The sequence below is a fragment of the Montipora capricornis genome, chromosome 5, assembly GCF_036669925.1.
Source record: "Montipora capricornis isolate CH-2021 chromosome 5, ASM3666992v2, whole genome shotgun sequence".
NCBI lineage: Eukaryota > Metazoa > Cnidaria > Anthozoa > Scleractinia > Acroporidae > Montipora > Montipora capricornis.
In genome coordinates this window covers 5,142,394-5,164,184 of record NC_090887.1, presented here as the reverse complement: position 1 = coordinate 5,164,184, position 21,791 = coordinate 5,142,394, and the positions used below count along the sequence as shown (strand labels likewise).

Genomic DNA, 21,791 nt, shown 5'->3' with positions numbered 1-21,791 from the left:
CTATTACAGTAGTCTAAAACAAAATTTGGCCATAACTCACTCAGTGATTGGTTCAAAGTTCTCACGCCACTTTTTCAACCAATCAGAAGTGAAACCAAAACCAATAATTATTGGTTTACTGGATTGTCTCCGTCCTTTTTGATTGGCCAAAGTAATTACATGTACTTTGGTTTTGGTTTTACGACACTCATTTGAAAACCGCTCTAAATTGTTAAAAAGAGCAGTAAAAACTCACCAACACAAAATTTGAGAAGTCTTCCAAGCATGTGCTGACATTCGGGTGGCTTCTTGAAAAACAGTTTCATAGTTGCCGTCAAAAGCTGCAATTTGACCTCCGCCGACTGCTCTGAAGCTATTTTATCTACCAGAGGCTCCAGAAGATAAGGACTATTGGGAATGGACTAAAAATTATAAAAAGAGAGAAACTTATAATATTTATTTTAGTTTCCGAGCAAAATAGTAGCAGAGTCAGTGAGGATAGAGGTGGCAGCTCAGTAGCCTTGTACTGAATAAAATCCAAAACCAATTCCTGCTGACATTAAGGTGCCTTAGTACCATTTGCACTGCAGACTGACTAATGGTATTATGCAGCAAAGAAAGAAAGAAATGATCCTAGCACTTTAATATAGATCTGGAGAATTTAAGCCATGGGTTCAAACCCTGTTGAAGTCCTGAATTTTTCAGCCTTAGAATGAGTCTGCCCACTTGCTAAAATTGTGTTCATAACTGCGAGGTTCATAGCTTCACTTGATTTCACATCTGCAGTTCAATATGTGATACATTTCATATATCATTTCATCGTTGATTTATTCATCACAACAACATTAGAACCCACAAATGACCAGCTCCCAACATCGATCAGTGGCTTCCTAGCTCTGTTGGTTAGAGCGGCGCACCGGTATCACAAGGTCATGGGTTCAAACCCTGTTGAAGTCCCGAAATTTTTAGGCTTCTCTATGCAATTGCTAAAATTGCATTCATAGCTGTGAGGATCGAAGCTTCACTTGAGTTCATGTTCTGTTCTGTAGTTTTGTTGGTTTTTGAGTGGCCCTGAAAAGCCCCTAAGGGGAGCGGCCAACTAAGGTATGTGTGTATGCAGGTATGTATACGGAACTATGGTAGTCTATTGTTGGTTCTTGGCATTGAGAAAACCATGTGTTACTGCCAAAATTATCTTGGTTTTTCGTATTTCCTTTCCTGCTTTTGTAACCTTTATTGAATTATTATCTTACAGTTTTTGTGGTTTTGCTACGGATACATTTGCCTACGTACATGTATGATCAAGCATCAAGAAAATCTACTGTGCTTTGTATTTAGTTTGTATTGTTCTTGATAGTGTTCAGGAAAATACATGTAAGTAGTTCTAGTCAACATGTCATAGTGTTAAGATCGAGATGAAGGTTCATAGTTAACGCTGCTAGATCCCTTACGCGGAAACAGACTGAAATAAGTCTTTTAGCATTTCGTTAATGTTAGCGTTTCGTTTCGTAATAGTTATGCGCTTAGGTTAATTATTACAGTTTTTCTCTTTTGTATTTATTTCTTAGTTTTAGAAACCCTTTGTGATCGCTACGCTGCATATTGCTTCACTCCAAGCTTTAATGTCTCATTGCCTTGCTTGGAATAAACATTGCCTACCATCAACTGTTGTGAACTTTAATACTTATTACGGTTATGGCAAAACCGTTTTCAAGGCCGTTAAGAAGTGTTGACAATCTGGGATCAACTGATCGTCCTGTGAGTACCGTTCTGTGCCTCACACTACGCTTTCAAGTTTCAGGTTGTGTCATAACTCTGAATCAGATAAAGATCTTGAGGATACCTAAACTTCGAGCCAGGATTCGAGCTAGGATCCGAGCCAGGATTGGAGCTAAGATGAGCTTTCTCCGCTATTTATTCTCGAATCTCTCGGTTAGGTTAGGTCTCGAATCGGTTACTGGGTAGGTCTCGGTTAGGTTAGGTTAGGTCTCGGTTAGGTCTCGAATCCTGGCTCGGATCCTAGCTCGGATCCTGGCTTGAATCCCGGCTCGGATCCTAGCTCGGATCCTAGCTCGGATCCTGGCTCGAATCCTGGCTCGGATCCTGGCTATATTCTTAGTTTATCCTCAAAGATCTTTGGTTTAGCTTAATCTGTCTCCAAAATTAAGGATCATTACAACACCAGTAAAGAGTAATATAAGGTTACTTTGCGATCAACAATATGGTACATAGTACTGATAATTACTCAAGAGAAGCTTTTAAATTAGTAAACAACAATTACTGTAGTTTATTGTTTACTAAGCTTGTGCTTATAAAAAATAATAAGGAAATAGTAGTATATACTAAAACAGTGGATGGTGTTGAAGGCCGACTTAGATTGGCTATTCAACTCAGAATATCGTTTGCTCTTCACCTCCGAGCAACTCATGCGGAATTTGCGCCCGAAAATATGTGTATTGTAGTTGTTGCAGGTCTGGAATAAATGAGTTAAAATCATCTTTTTGTACTATATTATCTCACTGCTTTAGTATATACTAAAACAACTATTCACCTCGATGTCGGTGGCTAGTTAACAACTATTTACCGAAGTGGAGGTGGCTAGCGGTGGATATTTACCGAGCCGCGAAGTGGCGAGGTAAATATCCAATGCTAGCCACCGACACTGAGGTGAATAGTTGTTTTAGTATATACTAAAACAGTGAGATAATATACAGCACAAAAAATTAATTTGGATGGTTTCTTCAGTTGTAACGGATGCAAATCGGGACCCCATTTTTTCCCGAGTTGCCCGCGGAGGTAAATAGCACAGGATATTCGGAGTTTGACGAGCCAATCAGCACCCACGTTCAACGCTATCCACTGTTTTAGTATATACTAATGGTGGATATCTACCTCACCGCTAATTGAGGCTCGGTAAATACCCACCACTAGCCACCTTGCTTCACTTTAGTGAATAGTTTTTCATTATTTAAGTTTTGCATTAGACAACAAAAGACAAAAGGAAATATGTAAACCAAACCTGTCCATACTCTCCAAGTATCCAGATAATAGCAGCTAATCCTTTAGGGTCTTGCACTATTTCAAGGCATTGCTCAACTTGAGGAATAACAGCGATGGCTGACTTCTCATACTTCAGCAAAAGATCTGTGAACAAGCAACAAGCCATGCACATAAATACTACTCAGAATATGATGCATTGTACATAAAAGCATTTTGAGTTACGAGCCTTAAACATTTGGATCAGAAACAAACTACTCTGGAGATACTACATCTTTAATTTTGTGTCACCCATAAAAAGCCATTGTATCAGCAAAAAAATCCTGGATATGACAATCCAAAAGATGCCAAGGACAGCGAAAATAACAACAATGATAATCATTATAACAGCAAAAAAGCAAAAAGCAATGACACTACCTTTGATGACAACCAGAGTCTGTGATGAAATGTAATCAATTTCCCAAGAGAGGAAAGATAATAAAACATCAATGCAGTATTCTGATGCCTGAGGAAGGCGTCTAGCAATTTCTGCGATGGCTTTGATTGCTTCCTTTGACATTTTCACATCTACATCATGAACATGTGCACTGTGGGGATATAAATTAAAAAGGTGCAAAAGCAATTTGTTTCATGTCCATGCAGTGGGACCACTGGTATTTAACAATTATTAGACCTGTAGCCCTTTTTGGGCTATGGGTCAATAGCCCATGAGGCGAAGGCGAATGGGCTATTGACCCGTGGCCCTTGAGGGCGAAGGGTCTAATTGTTTTAGTATCACCCAACTAGTCGCACAGACAAGGCAATAATAAAGTTAGCAAATGCAAGTTGAAGATTATTTATTTGGGAATAAAACGAAAGAAAGCATCACACTTTTCACTACTCGACTCGAGGATTAGTAGTAGCGTAGCCAATCAAAATGCAGGATTTGCATTAGTCCACTAGTTGGGTGATACTAAAGTATAATAGTCAACCAATTCCACTTTCCTATGTGGCAAGTGCTTGTTGATGATATGAGTTCTCTGATTGACTAAGGGCTAGCAATAAGGGTATTATTCCACCATAATATACACACAGCATGTATCATAAACATAAATTAGGTACTAATTGTAATGCCAAATTTGTACTTCTCGATATTCATTGACATTAGTTTGTTTGGCTTTTGATTCTTGGGAACGTTGACAGAATTCACCTTAACAAAATGTGATCATTTGTTTTGAAAATGAATGAATTTTTTTATGGAATACGCATTAGTACACCAAACTAGTGCAGTTTTAAACAATGAACAAACTGATATGCTGTCAGATTACTAGATGTGATCACTTCTGCTTGAATTGACAACTCTAAAGCCTCATAATAAGCAACTTATATATTAACCAAAGATGCTTGCTCTTTATGCTTGCTCTTTATGATCAATAATGACACACAAAGTCCCACCTCAGTTCTGTAACAATCTCTTCCACATTTGTGTCTGATGCTATTGTTGTCAGGATTTGAAGCTTCTTGCTTTTGATAAATGCAGGATCAGTATGCCTTCAAGAAAGTAAATACACAAAAATATAAAGATAAGTTTAATAAATTTTACTTAAATTTTATTAAATTATTTTTATCCTCAGAAATTTTGCTTCCAGTATTCTGATTGGCTCACTTAATCTTGGTTACCGGCTCTTGATAATGCACCAGATAGATAGACAAATAGACAGACAGACAGACAGATGGATAGATCGATCGTTTCCCATACTTCTTCGTTCCCTTTTTATTTTGGTCCACGTAAGAAATTAATTACGGCAAACACCAAAAACACTTTCGAAAGGGGTTGCAGTAGTAAGTATGCTGGCAATAAAATTACAAGTGTCACACTACCTCCTGTTAGTCAGTTCTCTATAGGAAATCTGTGAAGTCCATAAAATCCAACGTGTTCTAGAAAAAGATTATTTTGCCTGTTGACTGCCTGGTCCGCAAACTGGAAGTTCATGGCCAGTCACGAAAACTGTATTTTGGCTGGATATCATGGATTTCACAGAAACTGTTGATTTTCATTTAAATTAAATTCTTCTCTCTCAAACTGCAATTATGTTACATTAATATTTAAAATATTTTTGATTTTTTTCCCAAGAGATACTTACAGGTACAAAAGAGATGTATAACATTCATCTATCAAACATTTCCGCAAAATCCACAGTGCCTTAAAAAAAGATTTGTCCGTCGACTGCCTGGTGAAACTGGAAGTTCACGGCCAGTCAAGAAAACTGTGGTGTAGAGATGGAGGCACAACAGGTGCAATCTTTAATAAATGTTTGACAGTACAAGTGTGAGTTGATAATGTTACTGCTCTATTCACAGATATCATTCAACAAAGGGAAAGAGGCGGTGGCTTTGAAAGAGTTCTTCAAGGTCCTGAAGGATCACAGTGCAGTAATCAGATGAGGGTTGGTAGTCTTCACATGCTACCGATTAAAGTGAACTCACAATACCTGGAAAAGAAGGAGCTATACTCCTGATCAAACAGCTTTGGCATTTTTGACAGCAGTAGTTCTATGTGGCACAAACACACATATTCCAGCTCGGAATTACTTGAAGATAAAATTGTCATCAGAGGCCCTATGAAGATAAAACAATGCAGCTACATGTAATTAACTCATTTTCATCCCTAGCTCTACATGTACACTAAGACTGTCTCAGCAACTGACAGTACATGTTTATTATAGTTTATAAATACTGATGAAATACTAGGATTTTCCCTATTACAAAAAAACCAATAACCACACACAGTGAAGGTATTTTTATCTTTCACATGGGAGCTAGCTAGGATATAGGTGTCCAATCCAATAAAAAGAGAGCTTCACCTTCACTGCAAGATACTTTTTGTGCTGTAACATAATAATATTGTTGTCTAGCCCTACTACATTTAAAATTTTCATGGCACAGTTTGACACTATCAAGATTTGGTTGTCATATTTTGTTTCAAGACTGTTTAATACACATGCAACATGCATGGTCTAAGTAGTGGCTGGTGACCACTTTTAATTTGCCGTTTTGAAAATCAATGAAACAAGTTTTTTTTTTAATCAGGACGTCATTTCATCAGTAACTACACAAGAATATTACATGGTTGCTTGGGAATATGAATTTTATCATATCTTACTTATAGTATCTCTCACTCAATCAGCACTTGACGATAAAATTCATATTCCTGCAAGGAAATGTAATTAATCCTCTACATTACAGTGCAAGTGCTGTGTGTGTCGAGGTGAAAACAAAATGCAGAGTGTATATTAAATAACAAAAAAAAGTAAATAAAATGCGTGGGTACATGTACGCTCATGATAAAAGGTCCAGGTGTAGGACTTTACAGACTTCATTTGGCAGATTGTACTGATAATTATTACAAAGAATGGCCAAAGAGCATAAAGAATGCTCTTAGTCCTCTGGTAACAGATGCTTTGATAGGAAATTGCAGCGAACAAGAAGAAATTGAAGAGCAAATGGAACAAAATCGAGCAATTGCAGAAGCTCCAAATGATCCCCCTGAAAACTAGCAAAAAGGAGTGAAAAAAATGTTGAAGAAGGGAGTTGACTACGTGAAATTAAAGACGACAGTGGAGAGCTTCAAAAAAGATTAAACTTGGGTCATCGCTGGAAAGATCCAAAAAAAAAGGAACAAATAAAGAGACTTTGGGAAAAAGTTAAAGACAACAAAATGAACATTTTTGTTGGCGTTGCTTTGATCGCTGGGATTGCTGTTAGCGCGGTCTTTGGAAAGTTGATATTTCAAGTGGTCTTGCAGCTGCAAATAATAGCCTTTCAAAAGCTGAAGACTGGCTTAAGAACTCGGGCCAAAAACTTGCAGTGCCATTGCCAGGTGTAATCTGGTCCATCATAAGCTGGCTTTTAAAAAGCCCAGGCAGCACACTTGGCTTTCTTGCCGAACACACATGGATTTTGATTGAGCTTGCTGTTGCCTTGGTAGTTGAGTTTGTTTTGAAAAAGCAACGATAGTATGTACACTGTGCAACCAAACGTTATGCCATTATTTGAAAAAAAAAAAAAACGCCAAAAGCCACAGAGGCAGAGCGCACCATGAAAAAAAAAACTTTTTCACCTTTAAAACCAAACTGAGACAAAAGGCTGTATGTTTATATCAGTCCCAAGGCTCAATGCAGAGGAAATGATTGTGCTGAGCCCACTTGTGCTGCAATTTACCAATTAACCTCAAACGCAAACACATGCAAACGACCATCTGGTACAAAACATTTTAAGAACGCTTGTGGAAAAGATGATGCTAAAATATGCTGGAACAACATTGCAAGACACTTTGAGGACCTGTTTCTTTAAATGGACGTGCAGGCCAACATGCTCATAGATGGCATCCAAAGCGAGCACCTGAATAAAATCCCCTCAGATGCAGGAGATAAGCCAACCACCGGCGTTGCAACAGACACAGCGGTCGCAGGTGTTTATGGTACAAAAATACCAAATAAAAATCTATCATGTTTTGTTTATGTTTAAAATTGCCTTTTTTGCTTTTAGCTTTGGGGCCATTTGGACCCACGATCCACCTTTCAATGCCTGAAACCTTACAGTGTTAAATGTAAAAAGTGTAAAGCCTTTTGAAAACCGACCCAGAACCTCTTTCGTCTGTGTTATCAATTTCTCCTTGAATTTGTTCAAAAAAGTTATCAAACAACTTCCCCATTTTTTCTTCATTCCCTACGTGTACCTGCAAAATTGCGTTATCCCTCTGCCTGAAAAAGTGGTCGAGTTTTGTTTTCACCCTGCTTCTTTTTCTCGTGGCTTCCAAAATGAACGTCAAGGCCAAGCTGCACTTTTATCATGATTCCAAAACCTCTTATTTTTCTTTTTATTTCATCAATAACTCCTGGCTTCACAAATTCTCTTAATCTTAACTTAAAATGTCTTTAGAGTATGCACCCTCTCTTGGTCTATCAAGTCTCGAAACACTAAGCCAACCTTGAAAATTATAATGCCTAACTTCTACAAATTTTTGTGACATTTGTAGAGGCGCGCTGGCACTAGACCTGTAAAACAAGCTTTTAAAAGTCTAGCTTGTAAAAAATTTCACAGATTCAAGAAATTTAGGGTCTAAATGTGAAATTAACGTGAGAAAAACTGGAAAAGAAAATACTAAATTTTCGTCGCAGTAGCACTTTAAGGTTTCTAATTCCTTTTAAAATATCTTGGAACTTCTCCTTCCACCCCATTAGTTGGCACTGGTGGGGCCGGGGAGCATGAGTTGGTTTGCGTGCACGCTGCCGAGGTGCTCGCAATGAGGCCTTCCAAGGGGGGTAGTCTTGTCGCCTTGTCGCATCCTTTTGTGTACCTTTGTCGCCTGACCAGCGGAGGAAATTGTCGCTGTCGTTTTTCGTTTGTCGTTTTTTTTGTTGTCGCTTTGTCGAAATGAAAAATGGATTGTCGTTTTCGCAAATTGTCGCTTCTTTCGTGTCAACTTCTGTCGGCTGTCGGTACTTTGCTAACAAATTGTCGCCACATTTTGACGCAATGTCGCTTGTCGCTCAAACCCCTTGGAAGGCCTCCGCAATGGCCTAGTTTTTCCTTTACCATAAAAATCTCTCTGTCAATACTCTTTCGCTATATGTTGCTGAAAAGGGCATCCTATATTAAAAGTCCACTTTATAACCCCCTTCTTTAGTAGGCTAACTTGCCCGGTGAGAGGGGCGCATTGTTAAGAGTGCTCAATCACCAGAATGCGCATGGTGCTTTTTTGCTTCCACTCACATGGTGCTGTGTTGCCTGTGCACACTCTGCGTTTTGTTTTCACCTCCACACACAAAGAGTATGGCGGTGCCCGGGACACCTGCCTGAGACCACAAACACAGAGTGTCGGGGCACGACGTGAGGTTTTTGAGGTTTCTGAGGCAGGTGTGCTGGCACCCCCATACTCTAATATTATGTATGTGCCTCTGTAATTTGGAAACAATAAAGCAATGTAAGTATCAACACGCTTTGCTACAAAAAGTGTTTGAGGGGCTTATTCCAAAAAAATAGTTGATGATGCCTCACCAGGAGTGGTGTAAAGTACAATGTAGGAGCCAAGTTCAGGATAACAAAATGCACAAAAAAAGACACTAGATTTTTCTCACGAATTTCCACTTATGACACAAGTCCTGCTTGGATTTAAACTGTATCAGAACAAAGATATGGGTATCATTTTAGGTAAAGTCAAAACTCTGGAAACTTCCTTTAGATGCCACACTGCTCATGACCCAGCTCACAGAGGAATTACAGTTACCTTTAACTCTCTTATAAACATCCTCAGTTATGTCTTTCATCTCCTTGGTCAGGTGAATAAACAGCCGCATACTAGCCATCACTACAGAACTGTTAGGATGCTTCAAACGATCATCAAGCAAATTCTATTAAAGTAAACAACCACAAAATAAATACTTGTGACATTTAATAGGGGCTGTTTACAACGAAGACCTAAGCACAAGGATGATTCTAGAAGAGAGTAGGAGATGGTCTGCAATCAGGCTCCCTCTTCGCAGCAGGGTTCTCCTTATCAGGCGGTAACTGGTAAAATTTACCGCTTGTAAGAGCACTTATTACCTCCTCCAAACGCTCAGAAGTCGCTTATCCTTTGCAGAACGTCCATCATTAACCAAATGCTTTACCGGTTTGAGAAAAGATCCCTTACATGTGGTGCTGAAAACTAGGGAGAACCCTGTCCCAGTGACAAGAGAGCATGCTTGCAGGCTATATGTAAAGTACATGTACATTTGGGAGAAAAATGTACTGAGTGCCATTTTTGGAATTTCTTTGACCAGTTTTGTTTGAATTTTCACCGATGTTCTCAGGTAATGAACTGAAAGCAATGCCATGATTAGCTATTTTGCAGTTGACAATTGAGAATAAGCTGACCAGGCCTGCATAACAAATAAAAATAAAGTTGGTGGGTTAACCCCCTAACAAGCCTTTAGAGCGCCGTTGTACAGGATCGATCAACCCACCCCGCGAGAAAAGCCTCTCTAAAAGTCACCATAGGGCAAGCCTAGAGAGGCTCTGCACAAATTGTGTCAAATCTTTCAACTCGCTGCAGCATAACTTTCAGGGCTAGTCACTCTCAGACTGGTCGACAGCTTCAGGCAGTGCCTGCATCATATTATTGACAAGCAAAGGTTAAAATTGAGCCTTCAGTACAAAAAATTAATCAATATGGCATCAGGGAGTGCGATTGAGACTTGGCCTGGGTTTGAAACTCCACGATTTCTGCAGAGTCCTTTTTTTCTCGTCAAGTTAAGAAAGGCTCTGCTGGCATGCAAGGTGCTATCAACCAAACAAAGCTCAAATTTGACAAGTTGATTAAGGAGAGCCTAGTGCAATTATTTCTTAAAGGAATGTTATTCAAAGAAATGGTGTATACCATACCAGGATATCAAATAATTCCTCTGTATCATGAGGTTGATAACGTAACAACATCTCCATTACTTGACTTTGTCCCCAGCCACTAAAGCTCTTCAATCTGACAAAAATGACTGAGATTAGTATGTGAAAAGACATACATGCACATGTACTCAGTCTGTCATTAGCCTTGCAAGCTCCACTTAAATACAAGCATCTTTATGAAGTAAACATACACACAAAACTGTGCAAAAACTTTACTTCCATGGGAAAGTTTATTTTCCTCATGTTAATTTCAAAAAGTTACAAAATATTTTGCCAAATTTCACTCTTAAAAATGGAAGATATTGCTTTCTTCTTTCATTCAAAATAAAATTGAAAAATGAAAAATTCTAACACTCATAACCCTTGAAATTGGCAAAGACTATAATCATTAGAGTGAAACAATAATAATTAGTTGAACTGTTTTTTATGATTCTCTGCAATTTCTTTTTCATCTCTTCCTGCCTTATTGGAAGTACTGTGTACATGTAATGTGACAAATGTATTTGCTAAGAAATTTGCAATAAAGTACAGTTGTTGTACACCAACAGTGTAATTTTGTCCTTGTGGAAGTATTTAATACAGAACTTCAATTAGCTTAACTTAAAAAATTAACAGAGACTGACACTAAATAATGAAAGACAAAAAGTTCAAAAATATTATGCAATACTTTATTCTCATCCCAAAAGGGCTTTTGTTCGAAAAAACTACATTAACTTTTTATTTGATGTGTGCAAAGCAAGAGATTGTACATGTATTTTGGACTATAACGATGAGTACCTTACCGTGATTGGCATCTCCTTGATGTCGTCCAGAAATTTGGACACATAATTTAATAACTATTAACCGGTTTAAAACCTGCTATAACCAGTTTGAATTTTAATGCCCACCCAATGGCAGAAGAGAGAAAGTGATGTCCTGTTAATGTCACGTTGTGCATGCACGAGAGAGCATCAAGGAGATCCATGCAGAGGATCTCATTGGTGCTCATAATAAAAAATATACCTTGTACGCTCCCTTAATTTAAATGACGGTAAAGAAATTTACCTCTTTAGTAAGTTGTGTGCCAGTTTCTCAATAACTCTTATTCCGCCTTCGGCTGCAAGAATTTCATCTAGTGATTGGAGTGAGTTACACACTACCTAGAAAACAAATACAATTTTAATTAATTTCTGGCAAAATGTTGAAATTTGACGGAAAAAAATGACGGGTTGTTGGGCATAACACCCATAATACTGCAAGTATAAAGAATTTAAAATGCTAAGATAAACTCAAAAATAATTATATTGATAATCTTTTAAGTTCATTGTGACAGCCTTCATAAATGTGATTTTCAAATAACGTAATAATGAAATTGACACATGCAGAACTTGACCTTGTGATTCTTGCTAATATCCAAGCTTTTACGAAAAGTAAAGTCGTTGGCACAACAACACCACAAGCTTTAATTTGGTCTATCAAGCGACTGTCTAAAATTTAATGAAGGTTACCTACCAACCTACCTGCAGACCATTTTACCTGGATCAAGAGCTGTACAATGTAGATTGCAAGATTTGTGACTCTACACAACAAAAAATAAATAAAATATTTGAAAAATATCAACTAACAAAATTAATGCTCATACCTGTGGATCTGGATCACAAAACAATTTAACAAGCTTTTCTATTATTCCGTTATCTGTTGAAAAAGATAGCAAATTTTTACCATAAAATTTCATTGCATAAAAGACAACAGATCATTTAAGTCAAAAAATTGTTCTTTTTCTTATTGGCATGAATCAGCAACAATCTTGAACAAGCAACTCTCAAATATTCTGGACTGTATGCATTTTAGGGTTTCCTAGCTCATGGAATTTGTCTTAAATAATATTATGGTCTTTAACATAATTTTTTGTTCTAATATTCTCCAAGTTCAGCATCCTTAAAGGATGTGTATCTCGTTAACATCTGGTAACATCTGTCCAACGGCATCCATTTTCAACCCAATCTCTGGATGCTGTCTAAAGTCCACTTGGCACTAGGAAGGGCATCCAGCCATAAAACTTTTGCTTCATATTATTATTAGTCATGGTTGTTGTTTCTAATAGTGATAGTGAGTACAGGACCCCTAGCAATAGGGTTGTTGCCACTGGTAGGGTGGGTGTCAGGCGTGGGCACCGCCAGATTGTCATCAAGCGACCACGTCATAATTTCAGGATAGCAACACTATGAAGGGTAGAAGTGGTGCATTTATGTCCAGGTTTGACCCTAATTAGATGCACGCCCAATTTTCACATCCAAGTCTAAGCATTTGCTATCTATTTTCAACAATAAGGTAACCTTGGGTAAAGGTTAGTGTTATTTTTAGCTTTGGGTAAATGCAGCAGTTAATCTTTACCTAAAGAGCAGCATTTGGGGGACACTTTGTGACATAAATTGTCTGTATTCTGAGACACAAGTGATGTTGAAGTTGGCGAGAAGAGCAAGGGGACACTTTGTGACACTTATTGAAATCCGCATACATCTAATTAGGGTCAAACCTGGATATATCTCAAGTGGTGAGGTGGTGGAGATCATCTCAAGAAGAGGGATTGATCTACACTGTATGTGGTCTTCAAGAGACTAGGTGGAGAGGTGGTAAACTCCACCTGTATGATTGTGGGTAAAGATTCTAAGTACAAATTTTTCTAGATAGTAAATGAGAAGGGAACAGCTGGTGTTGGTTTTCTCCTTGCTGAAAAGTGGGTGGAGAGTGTGGTGGAGATTAACCGTGTCTCTGACAGAATTTGCACGATTAACATCAATGTTGGTGCCTCCATCTTGACTGTCGTCTCTGGGTATGCCCTGCAATCAGGGCTAGATACGAGGAATGCACCTCAAAACACAAGCGGCGGCAGTAAAAAAGAATACTATAGAGCTACAGGTGTAAGTGGGCATTTTTGCACAGGCATTGTTTCCAGTTTCTCTTGAGAAACAATGGTCCAAAGAGAAATAGAAACAATGGAGGGCAAACAAAATAGTATTATCAATGGTATTTTTTTAAAGTGGCCAATACCTAATGTACACATAATTATTTGATCCAACCCCTTGGCTTCCCTAATTAGTATTAAGACACATTCAGTAGCCACCTGCGATGGGTCTCACCAGTTGGGATTCTTAAAGTGCCACTACAACGAAAATTTTTGGTTTTCTTTTCGAATTTTTTCAACGTCAATTAAGTCAATATGTTCAAAATAATACAATGCATTTTAACTTGGAATGATAGAAGCGAGATAAGTCAGAAAAGAGCCAGCGAAAAACCGCTAAAACTCTGTCCGCCACTACTCGGAAGGCATTGGAGAAGCATGTGATTATTTTGTAAGCAGTCTTCACGCAAGACTCGGCTCGTGACGTCATATGCGCATCGCTTCGTGGGCGTTTGACAAAGCGAACAAGTCGATCAAGGAGTAATGTATATAATATCAGCAAAAAGCAACTCGGCGATCTCTCACATCTCATAAACGGCATGGGAAATTAGCCGCGTTTATTTTGAGCGTTGCACATAATTATGACGTCAGACCCCAGGCGATCCAGCTAGACCCAACCCTTTTCCTTGTTCACGGTCATTTGCTGTTCGAGTAATAGCGGACAGCGAAAACCGAAAAACTACGTTACAATAATCATACTTGGGAATTTGGACTGAGATAAAAATTGGCATGATACCTATTTAGTACATCTATTTTCAAAATCTAAAGAAAAAAGGACATGCAAAATTTTCATCGCAGTGGCACTTTAAATCTGTTGCCGTAAGTTCATTGTGTTACAATTTTGTATGTACGTGTGGGCTTAAAAAAACCCGTCAGGGAAGTGATAGAAAATGTTACCTTAATTTGTAAGTAAAAACAATTCAACAAAAGATCACACCTTCAACAAAATCAGGTTTAAGATGGTACAATTTGACACAGCCCATTACAGCACAGCGCCGAACATATGAACTTATATCTTCAAGTCCAGCAAGAAGAGGCTCAACAATATATTCTACAAGATCTGGAAGCCTGTGTACATTAAAAAGAAAGGAGATAAGTTAGTGTTTACATTTATAATGTATGCAGCTGACATGCACCAAAATTTCTGTAATACTATAGTATCCTCTCACAGAGTTAAAATAATGTCATTCATCTCCTCCAACATAAATGGTTTATTATTTATATGTGGGCCACTGAGTCAACGAAGTTAAACAGGACAGCTTGGATTTTCAGGATTTATTTGAAGAAAATAATCTAAAGCTATTGAAAGTAGTAAAATAACAATAATCCCTTCATAATTGAATACTCTGTTCGAGAATTTTATAAACTTAATTAAAAACTTACGTTTGTCCAAGCCAGTCCAGACATTTAAAAATACATACAATCGCAGCGGAACAAGAACTATTGCATCTTGACATTACAATCACATGAAAAGACTAGCATTTTTGTTGTGTAGGATTACATGACCTTTGACAGTCTACGTCCAGTCTCCTTTGTTCATTTATACGTGAAACAATATGCCCTGATACAGTGTGTGAACAATGAACAAAAGAACCCTGTAATATTCACCCAATTGACCATACAGGTTGAGCTTACAGATGTATATAATCATTTTTCTTGTTTTCTATTCCTTGATGTGATTGTCAATGACACAATCAAACTCTACCTACCGGTATACATGTATGTAGCCAAAGATGCAAAACAATATTAATTACCATTCGATGTAATTATTTTATTTATAATAATTTATGATTTACTTGAAATTTATAAAAACAGATATAAATTTAGCAGAAATTACAAACCCAAATTATGAATGATACAACGTAAAAGTCACGGTCTTTCAAGGAATTCACTTCTCCTTCTACAGTAATCAAATTGTTCACCTTAAAGAGCACATGCTTCTAAGAGCAAGACCTCTGACCATGGCACTGCTGTCCTGGCAATCCTTTCTTAGAGTGTTAACAGTCAACAAAGCCAATTCAGGGTTAGATGAGGCATAACTACAGATATACAGATACACAAGTTTCTTCTGAACAAGGTCCTGTGTTGCTCCAGCCTAAAAGACATCAAAGTAAAAGAATTTCATGTACATGTATGTACTACGTTATATATATACGTACAAGGAAGGGTTATGTAAGTGGCCATGTAGAATTAACTATTGTCCAGAGGGTAATGTCAATTCTGTTGAAATACATGTATAAGTGCTACACGGCCAACATTTGCAAAAACGCAACCCTTCCTTGTACTTCTAAATATCCATTGGTCTATTACATGGGAAGAAAACTACCTCTTCACATTACCTCCAATAGTTAATTCTGTAGGAATGTTACCTTGATCATATCCATGAACAGAGAAGACAAATCCATTCCTAAAGTCATGCAAGCAATGACCTTTTGAATAACTTTCTTATACTGACGAGCATCTCGCTGCACTTCAGGCGACTTCAAGCTCTTTTGCAGTTCACTCACTTCGCCTTTTTTGCTTGACTCGCTGAAAAAAGTCCCTGAAGCAGCTGATGACATTTGAAAGTTTCAGCGAGCTGTCATTCAGATTTCGATTTAGTTATCTTGAAATCACGGTCTTTTTTCGAAGATCATCCCCTATCATGAGAAATAAATACAACGTAACATCCTGGAAACCTTCAGTACTGGTTTTGAATCAATGTAAGCCCTTGAAAGTGACAGGTTTAAGGAAACCACAAAGAACATGTCGGACTCCATTAACCGGAAGACATGATTCCTTGTCACGGACAGTACAGTGCAAATTATATAAAAGAATAGAAAATTCTTTTTCACTCCACATCGGTGTAAGGAAAGGCGAGGTTCTAAAGCTCAAACATGGCCGCGTAACAGTACAAAATTACAACATTTAACAGTACCATTTGTTTCCATTCGTATTTCTGTATGTCTGCAAACGATTTCGTCATGAAAAAAGTTGGCACAGATTGGTTCTGATTATACATGACTCACAATTTACTAAAATAGTATTTTCAAACGGCAAACATGGCTGCCGCGAAAGATGTTCGCGGTACAACTTACGTAAGCTATGTGTGCCAAAGGTGTTATCAGCCATTAAAGTTGGACATATCTTTGTTGTCTCTTGATGGAGAAACGCTTGCAGAGTTAACAGGTAAGTTTTAAACGTGCTGTCACTTTGGTAAAGAATCCGATTTGTACTGCTGTGGAATATCGAGGTCTTTTTCGATCTCTCGTCGTTTTCCCTGCTCTCATTTACCAGTCGTTTTCCCTGTTTTAATGATAATAGTGTATTATTCCTTTAGAGCCTTTCCCACAATGTGGATCTGACACTGGCAATGGAAGCGATGCCAGTGGGCAGCTTGATACAACTTCACTTCAGGTGACGTAATAAAATTAAAGTTTCATCATATGGACCTATCAATGTTAAGGCCGAAAGAGAGGGGAGGGTGGGGGGGGGGGGGGGTCGGGCTAACCACGGGATCGTGAGGCCTGTCCCCAAGGTAGGGATTTTGATCGTACATTATGTCCCCAGGGTAGTGATTTTGATCATACAAAGGACATTTGACCACCTTCGCTAGCCGCCAGGGGTGGGGAATTTGATTCTTTTTTTAAGAAAAATGACAAAATCCCCACCCCATGCCTGACCCTCCATTAACGATTAAATTTTCTGGCATTAGACAGAGTAAAATCTAAAAGTAAAATCTCACCCCTGGGAGTCAATGGGTCAATTATTACTGCAAGGAAAGTTTTTGTAAGCTCCACATAAACACTCACATTATAAAGCACTCTCAGGACGGACAGGGTTGAACAGAACATAGTTTTTGAGTGGATGTACATGTTGCTGTTGTTATCCCTTTCACCCCCCTGGTCCACAGTTTGACAGGAGTTGGGTAATGTCACACTTTAAAGCAGACAGTTACACTTGCAGATGTCTCTACTAACAAAATAAACATTTATAAAGTTACATATATGTATATTTCAACTGTGGGAAGAATCATGTTAAGATTTTAGATCATCAGAGTTACGAGTGTTACAGTGCGAAGCGCCTTACCGTTGCCTCCTAAAAGTTTTTTACAAATTGTCCACCAATCAGGATGTGTGAATTTGATTAACATATATTTCAACGTGGTTCCACAACATTTTGACCACTGTGATGATGAATTTAGTTGTCGATAAGAGTACAGACAATGCTGAACCACTTTCAATTTGTTCATTTCATTTTCTGCAGAACTTTCAAAATATATAAAACTTAATACAGTGTACATAAAAATCATTTTGTGCAACTACAGTGTAGGACTGAGGATAAACTTGAACTCGCAATTGACCAACTCCCAATAGGCTTGATATCTCAGTCGGTAGAGCTAGTGCAGCACAATCGCACGTCAGGTCATGGTTTCGGACCCTGTTCAAGCCCGGCTTTTTTCAGGCTTCCTTCGCAATGGCTGAAGTCTAGCTCGATTACTGAACTGCAATGATCTTTCCATCTTCCATTTCATTCTACTGTATTCCACGGTTCAAAGTCAAAGATCAAAGAGTCTTGAAGAGCTTCCTTCACGCAGCTGCATGTACATGTATATTATGGTCAAGCAAAATTAATACTGTTGTGAACTGGATTTTTCATTTTTGCATATATAGATTCTGACTTGCCTTCAATGAATTTAAACAAACTTATAGGCTCCTATACAGATTACTGCAGAAGAAGATGACACTGTTGTGAGGAGAATTATCCCACCTGCAAGGTAGAAGTTACACTGACATATAACTCTAGTGGGTGTTATGTGTATATTGAAATTAAATTGCTTTCTTAATACAGCCCTGTAATATGCTTGAGTGTGATTGTGATCAAACTCTTTCTCAAACTTGTCACCTAGACCTTTTAGTTTAATGGCTTAGCTATATTCTACATAAGGCGCACAATAGTTGTAGAGCATATACATGTACATGTATATGAACATGCCATCTTCTAATAATTATTATTACTAGTCTAAGACTATAAAAAATATTTTTTATAGTCTTAGACTAGTAATTAGAGGATGGCATGCTCAACTCTGTTTATAGAGAGTGAGGCACAGGGTCCCAAATGTTTTTACACAATGGGCACTATTTAGTGATAAAATAGCAACATTTGGTTACCAGATGGAACATTGTGGTCAGACCATCAATTTCACCTTTTCTTCTCCCTTGGTAAATGCATGTTTATAGTTTTGGGCATTTTTAAGCTGAAACTGCACTACTCTGAATACCAGAAAGCAAGATGACCATGTGGCCTAAAAATGTGTACATGTAAAGTATAAAATTTTCGGTTTTGTTTTAATGAACTGCCTTTTGTACTCATATGGAATTATAGAAACTCATCTGCCCTGTAGTTCATTGAAAATTTAAAACGTTTCTTTTCTCTCTTAATAGCCACCGAAACACAACTCGTATTCTTTCAATCACAGGTTTCAACAATGAACCCGGCTCACAACCCGATTCCCAGAGTCTCTCAGTTCTCTGCCTCCTTTGTCATTGAGAAAAACGACAATGGAGGCAGAGAAGAGAGACCCTGGGAATGAGCTTTCCTGGCTGGCTATGTTGTTGGCACCAGGGCACAAGAGTGCTACATTCCTCCCACCAGTCCCTTGTTCCACCTCCACTGAGTCGTTGTTAATGTTTGTACTGTGAGTCCCTGCTGGAAAGAGTGAATTTCAAATACCATCCAACTTTAACAGAAACATGTTCTGTGTGCCTTTTGAGTTCCATTCGTGTGTCATGTATAAATTCACTTGTGCGGGATGTAATGCCTGTTGCCTAAATGTCTTAAGTTCCTGTGAGTTTAATAATAGCTTAATGGTAGGGCATCCAGTCTCATGGTAACTCCTTTTAGAGCCAGGCTCAGATTTTTTCCAAGTGTCCCTCTCTAAAAATTATTGTAAAATTATAATTATCATCATGATACAATGTAATTATTGTATTAATTATTAACATAGAGATGTAAATCAATGATCTCTTACTATTGGGGTAAAAGATTCACCATCTCCTGTAACACTACAATTTTACATATTGTAAGAAATTAAACTTTAAGGTAATCTTCTTGATTCATTTTGATTACCTGCACTTGCTTTTACAGACTACATTCCCTGGAAGGTGGCTTCACTGTTATTGGAGATGCTCAACCCATCAATACAGAAAACCTTAGCCATAGACTTAAGGTATGCACGATATGCATTAATTCATATAATAATAATATTCTTAATTATTAATAAACTATTATTATTATCATTATTATTATTATTATTATTATTATTATTATTAAATTATTATAACAATAGGTGTTAATAATAATAATAATAATAATGATAATAATAATATTTTTTTAATAAAACAATTATACCATGCAGTTTATATATAAATATTCAACTGCACCTTACATTGTACATACATGAATAAAGACTAAATAGACTAAGACTTAAAATTTAAACATCCTAAATTCCTTACATACATTGCTAGGATAAGATATGAAATGAGATTACAAATTTATAATTCAGAAATCCCTAATTAAGGGGGGCCCTATGAAACAAAAAAAATTTAAGTGTACTTTTAAAACTGTTCAGACTGCAAATAGACCTAAGATCAGATGGAGGAAGGTTCCAAAGTATAGGAGCATCGAAATTAAATGACCTGTCCCTCGTAATCTTGTTATAACAATTTTCGTTTTTAAAATAGCTATAATAATATCAATTATTGTCTTGAGCTGCAACTTTCTATTGACTGGTGTGTCATAGGCTTACATGTACCAGGTGGTAGCAAAACTAATCATAATAATTATTTCATGCCTCTAGTGCACCCATCCCTTGAACTGCAACTTTAGGTATTGACTTACACAAAGACATACGTTGATCCTTCAAGGTTACCAGTCATCTCTTCGATATCATGTCTGGACAGTCAAGTATAGATCATCCACTATGTGAAGAATGCACGGACACTTTGCTGGATCAGTTAGATCAGCAGCTGAAGATCACAGACGATGAACTCAAAGATTATAAAGTTTTCCTCAACAAACTAAATGATAAGCCATCACTAGATACTGAAGCTCTGTCAAAAGAACTCACTGAACTTAGAGTAGAAGAAGAAGAGTTGATAAGAAAACTGGCGGAGGTTGAAAAGGAAAGAGAAAAAGTAGCTGAGAAAATGGAAATAGAAAAGGAGAGATCCAGGCAGTTGGCAATAGACGAGAAGAAATACTGGAAAGACTACAGTGAATATCAGAAACAACTTCTAGAGTATCAAGATGAACAACAGAGGTTTGTCGTAAAACCAAACCCTTATGAAGTACTTTAGAGAATCACCATCACTGAATTGAGCCAGTCGACACATTTTAAGAAGTGCATGCTGCCAGCAGTAAGTGCAGAGCAAGAGATGCAAGCAGTTCATGTAGTTGTTGGGTACTGGCAGTGTTTTTTTTATTAATTTTTATCTAGGGTGCTCAGTAACTTTTGCGTTATTTTTTTGGTTTAGTGTCGACAATCAAATCAGATATGCCCAAGCCCAGCTGGACAAGCTAAAAAAGACAAATGTGTTCAACAGCACTTTTCACATATGGTGAGTATTTTCCGGCCACTAACAAGTGTAATTTTTTAAATTACTGAAATTATTTAGTATACAAATTTATTGGTATCATGCTCAATTTCATGCTAACTTTAAAAGAGCTTTTTGGAATTAATATTAATCAGCTCTCTGGTAGTCCAGTTGCAACAACTTAGATCTTACTATTAAGTAAAGTCAAACACTTCTGTAGAAGCGGTATTGTTGCCTTTTAAATGTGTAAACTAAAGATTACTCCATATGATTGCCAATTAATTAATCAGGGTGAGACGAAAGTGAAAAGATGAGGTTGTCCTTCGGGCAAGCTGTTACTTGAGGTTACTAGCCCGAAGGTCTGACGAGCTAGCCCGACATTAAATTGTTCATAAAGAATAATCAGATGTATTTAAGGACGGTGCCTTTTTGCCCCGTTTCATGATTATGCAGGAAATGTAGATCTTAACAAGTGTTATGGAAATCCAAAAAGAAAATTGAGGGTAACCACCCATTTTTTAAAGATAATTCAAGAATAATATTTGTAAAAAGCTTTAAAATACAAAGCAATGTATGGCGTTTTTTTCTCAAACTGAATCTTAATTATTTCTCAAAAATGCCTGGTTACCCGCAATTTCCTTTTTGGATACCAAGAGTATTTACTAAGATCTACTTTTTCCGGATAGTTTTAAGTCGCGCAATAACATCCCTGTATTAGTAAGCATCAACGGTAGGAAACCAGATTATCTCGAGATGCGCAGAATGTATGCGCAATAACAATAGTTTCCCAACGAAACGCACTTAAATTTCCGAGAAAATCCACTGCACCGTGACTTGGCTGGAATTTAATTAGACTGATTGTCTCGCACTGCACGCTG

The 21,791-nt window shown here is 37.6% G+C and overlaps 2 protein-coding genes across 2 annotated transcripts in view; one reads left to right on the top strand and one right to left on the bottom strand.

Annotated features, from left to right (window-relative positions):
- LOC138049215 (AP-4 complex subunit beta-1-like) overlaps positions 1-16,137 on the bottom strand; it is a 28,873-nt gene extending 12,736 nt beyond the window's left edge. The window contains exons 1-12 of the mRNA XM_068895387.1: positions 15,709-16,137; positions 15,262-15,434; positions 14,277-14,407; positions 12,020-12,072; positions 11,443-11,537; positions 10,381-10,474; positions 9,245-9,368; positions 5,448-5,574; positions 4,411-4,506; positions 3,394-3,563; positions 2,999-3,123; positions 236-401 (exon numbers count right to left, since the gene is read on the bottom strand). Coding sequence (XP_068751488.1) covers positions 236-401; positions 2,999-3,123; positions 3,394-3,563; positions 4,411-4,506; positions 5,448-5,574; positions 9,245-9,368; positions 10,381-10,474; positions 11,443-11,537; positions 12,020-12,072; positions 14,277-14,407; positions 15,262-15,434; positions 15,709-15,900 — 1,546 coding nt within the window. The 5' untranslated portion in view covers positions 15,901-16,137. The remainder of the gene's footprint in view (positions 1-235; positions 402-2,998; positions 3,124-3,393; positions 3,564-4,410; positions 4,507-5,447; positions 5,575-9,244; positions 9,369-10,380; positions 10,475-11,442; positions 11,538-12,019; positions 12,073-14,276; positions 14,408-15,261; positions 15,435-15,708) is intronic.
- Positions 16,138-16,236: 99 nt separating this feature from the next.
- LOC138049216 (beclin-1-like) overlaps positions 16,237-21,791 on the top strand; it is a 19,186-nt gene continuing 13,631 nt past the window's right edge. Inside the window, exons 1-6 of the mRNA XM_068895388.1 lie at positions 16,237-16,507; positions 16,659-16,735; positions 18,031-18,095; positions 19,466-19,547; positions 20,245-20,639; positions 20,854-20,937. Coding sequence (XP_068751489.1) covers positions 16,381-16,507; positions 16,659-16,735; positions 18,031-18,095; positions 19,466-19,547; positions 20,245-20,639; positions 20,854-20,937 — 830 coding nt within the window. The 5' untranslated portion in view covers positions 16,237-16,380. The remainder of the gene's footprint in view (positions 16,508-16,658; positions 16,736-18,030; positions 18,096-19,465; positions 19,548-20,244; positions 20,640-20,853; positions 20,938-21,791) is intronic.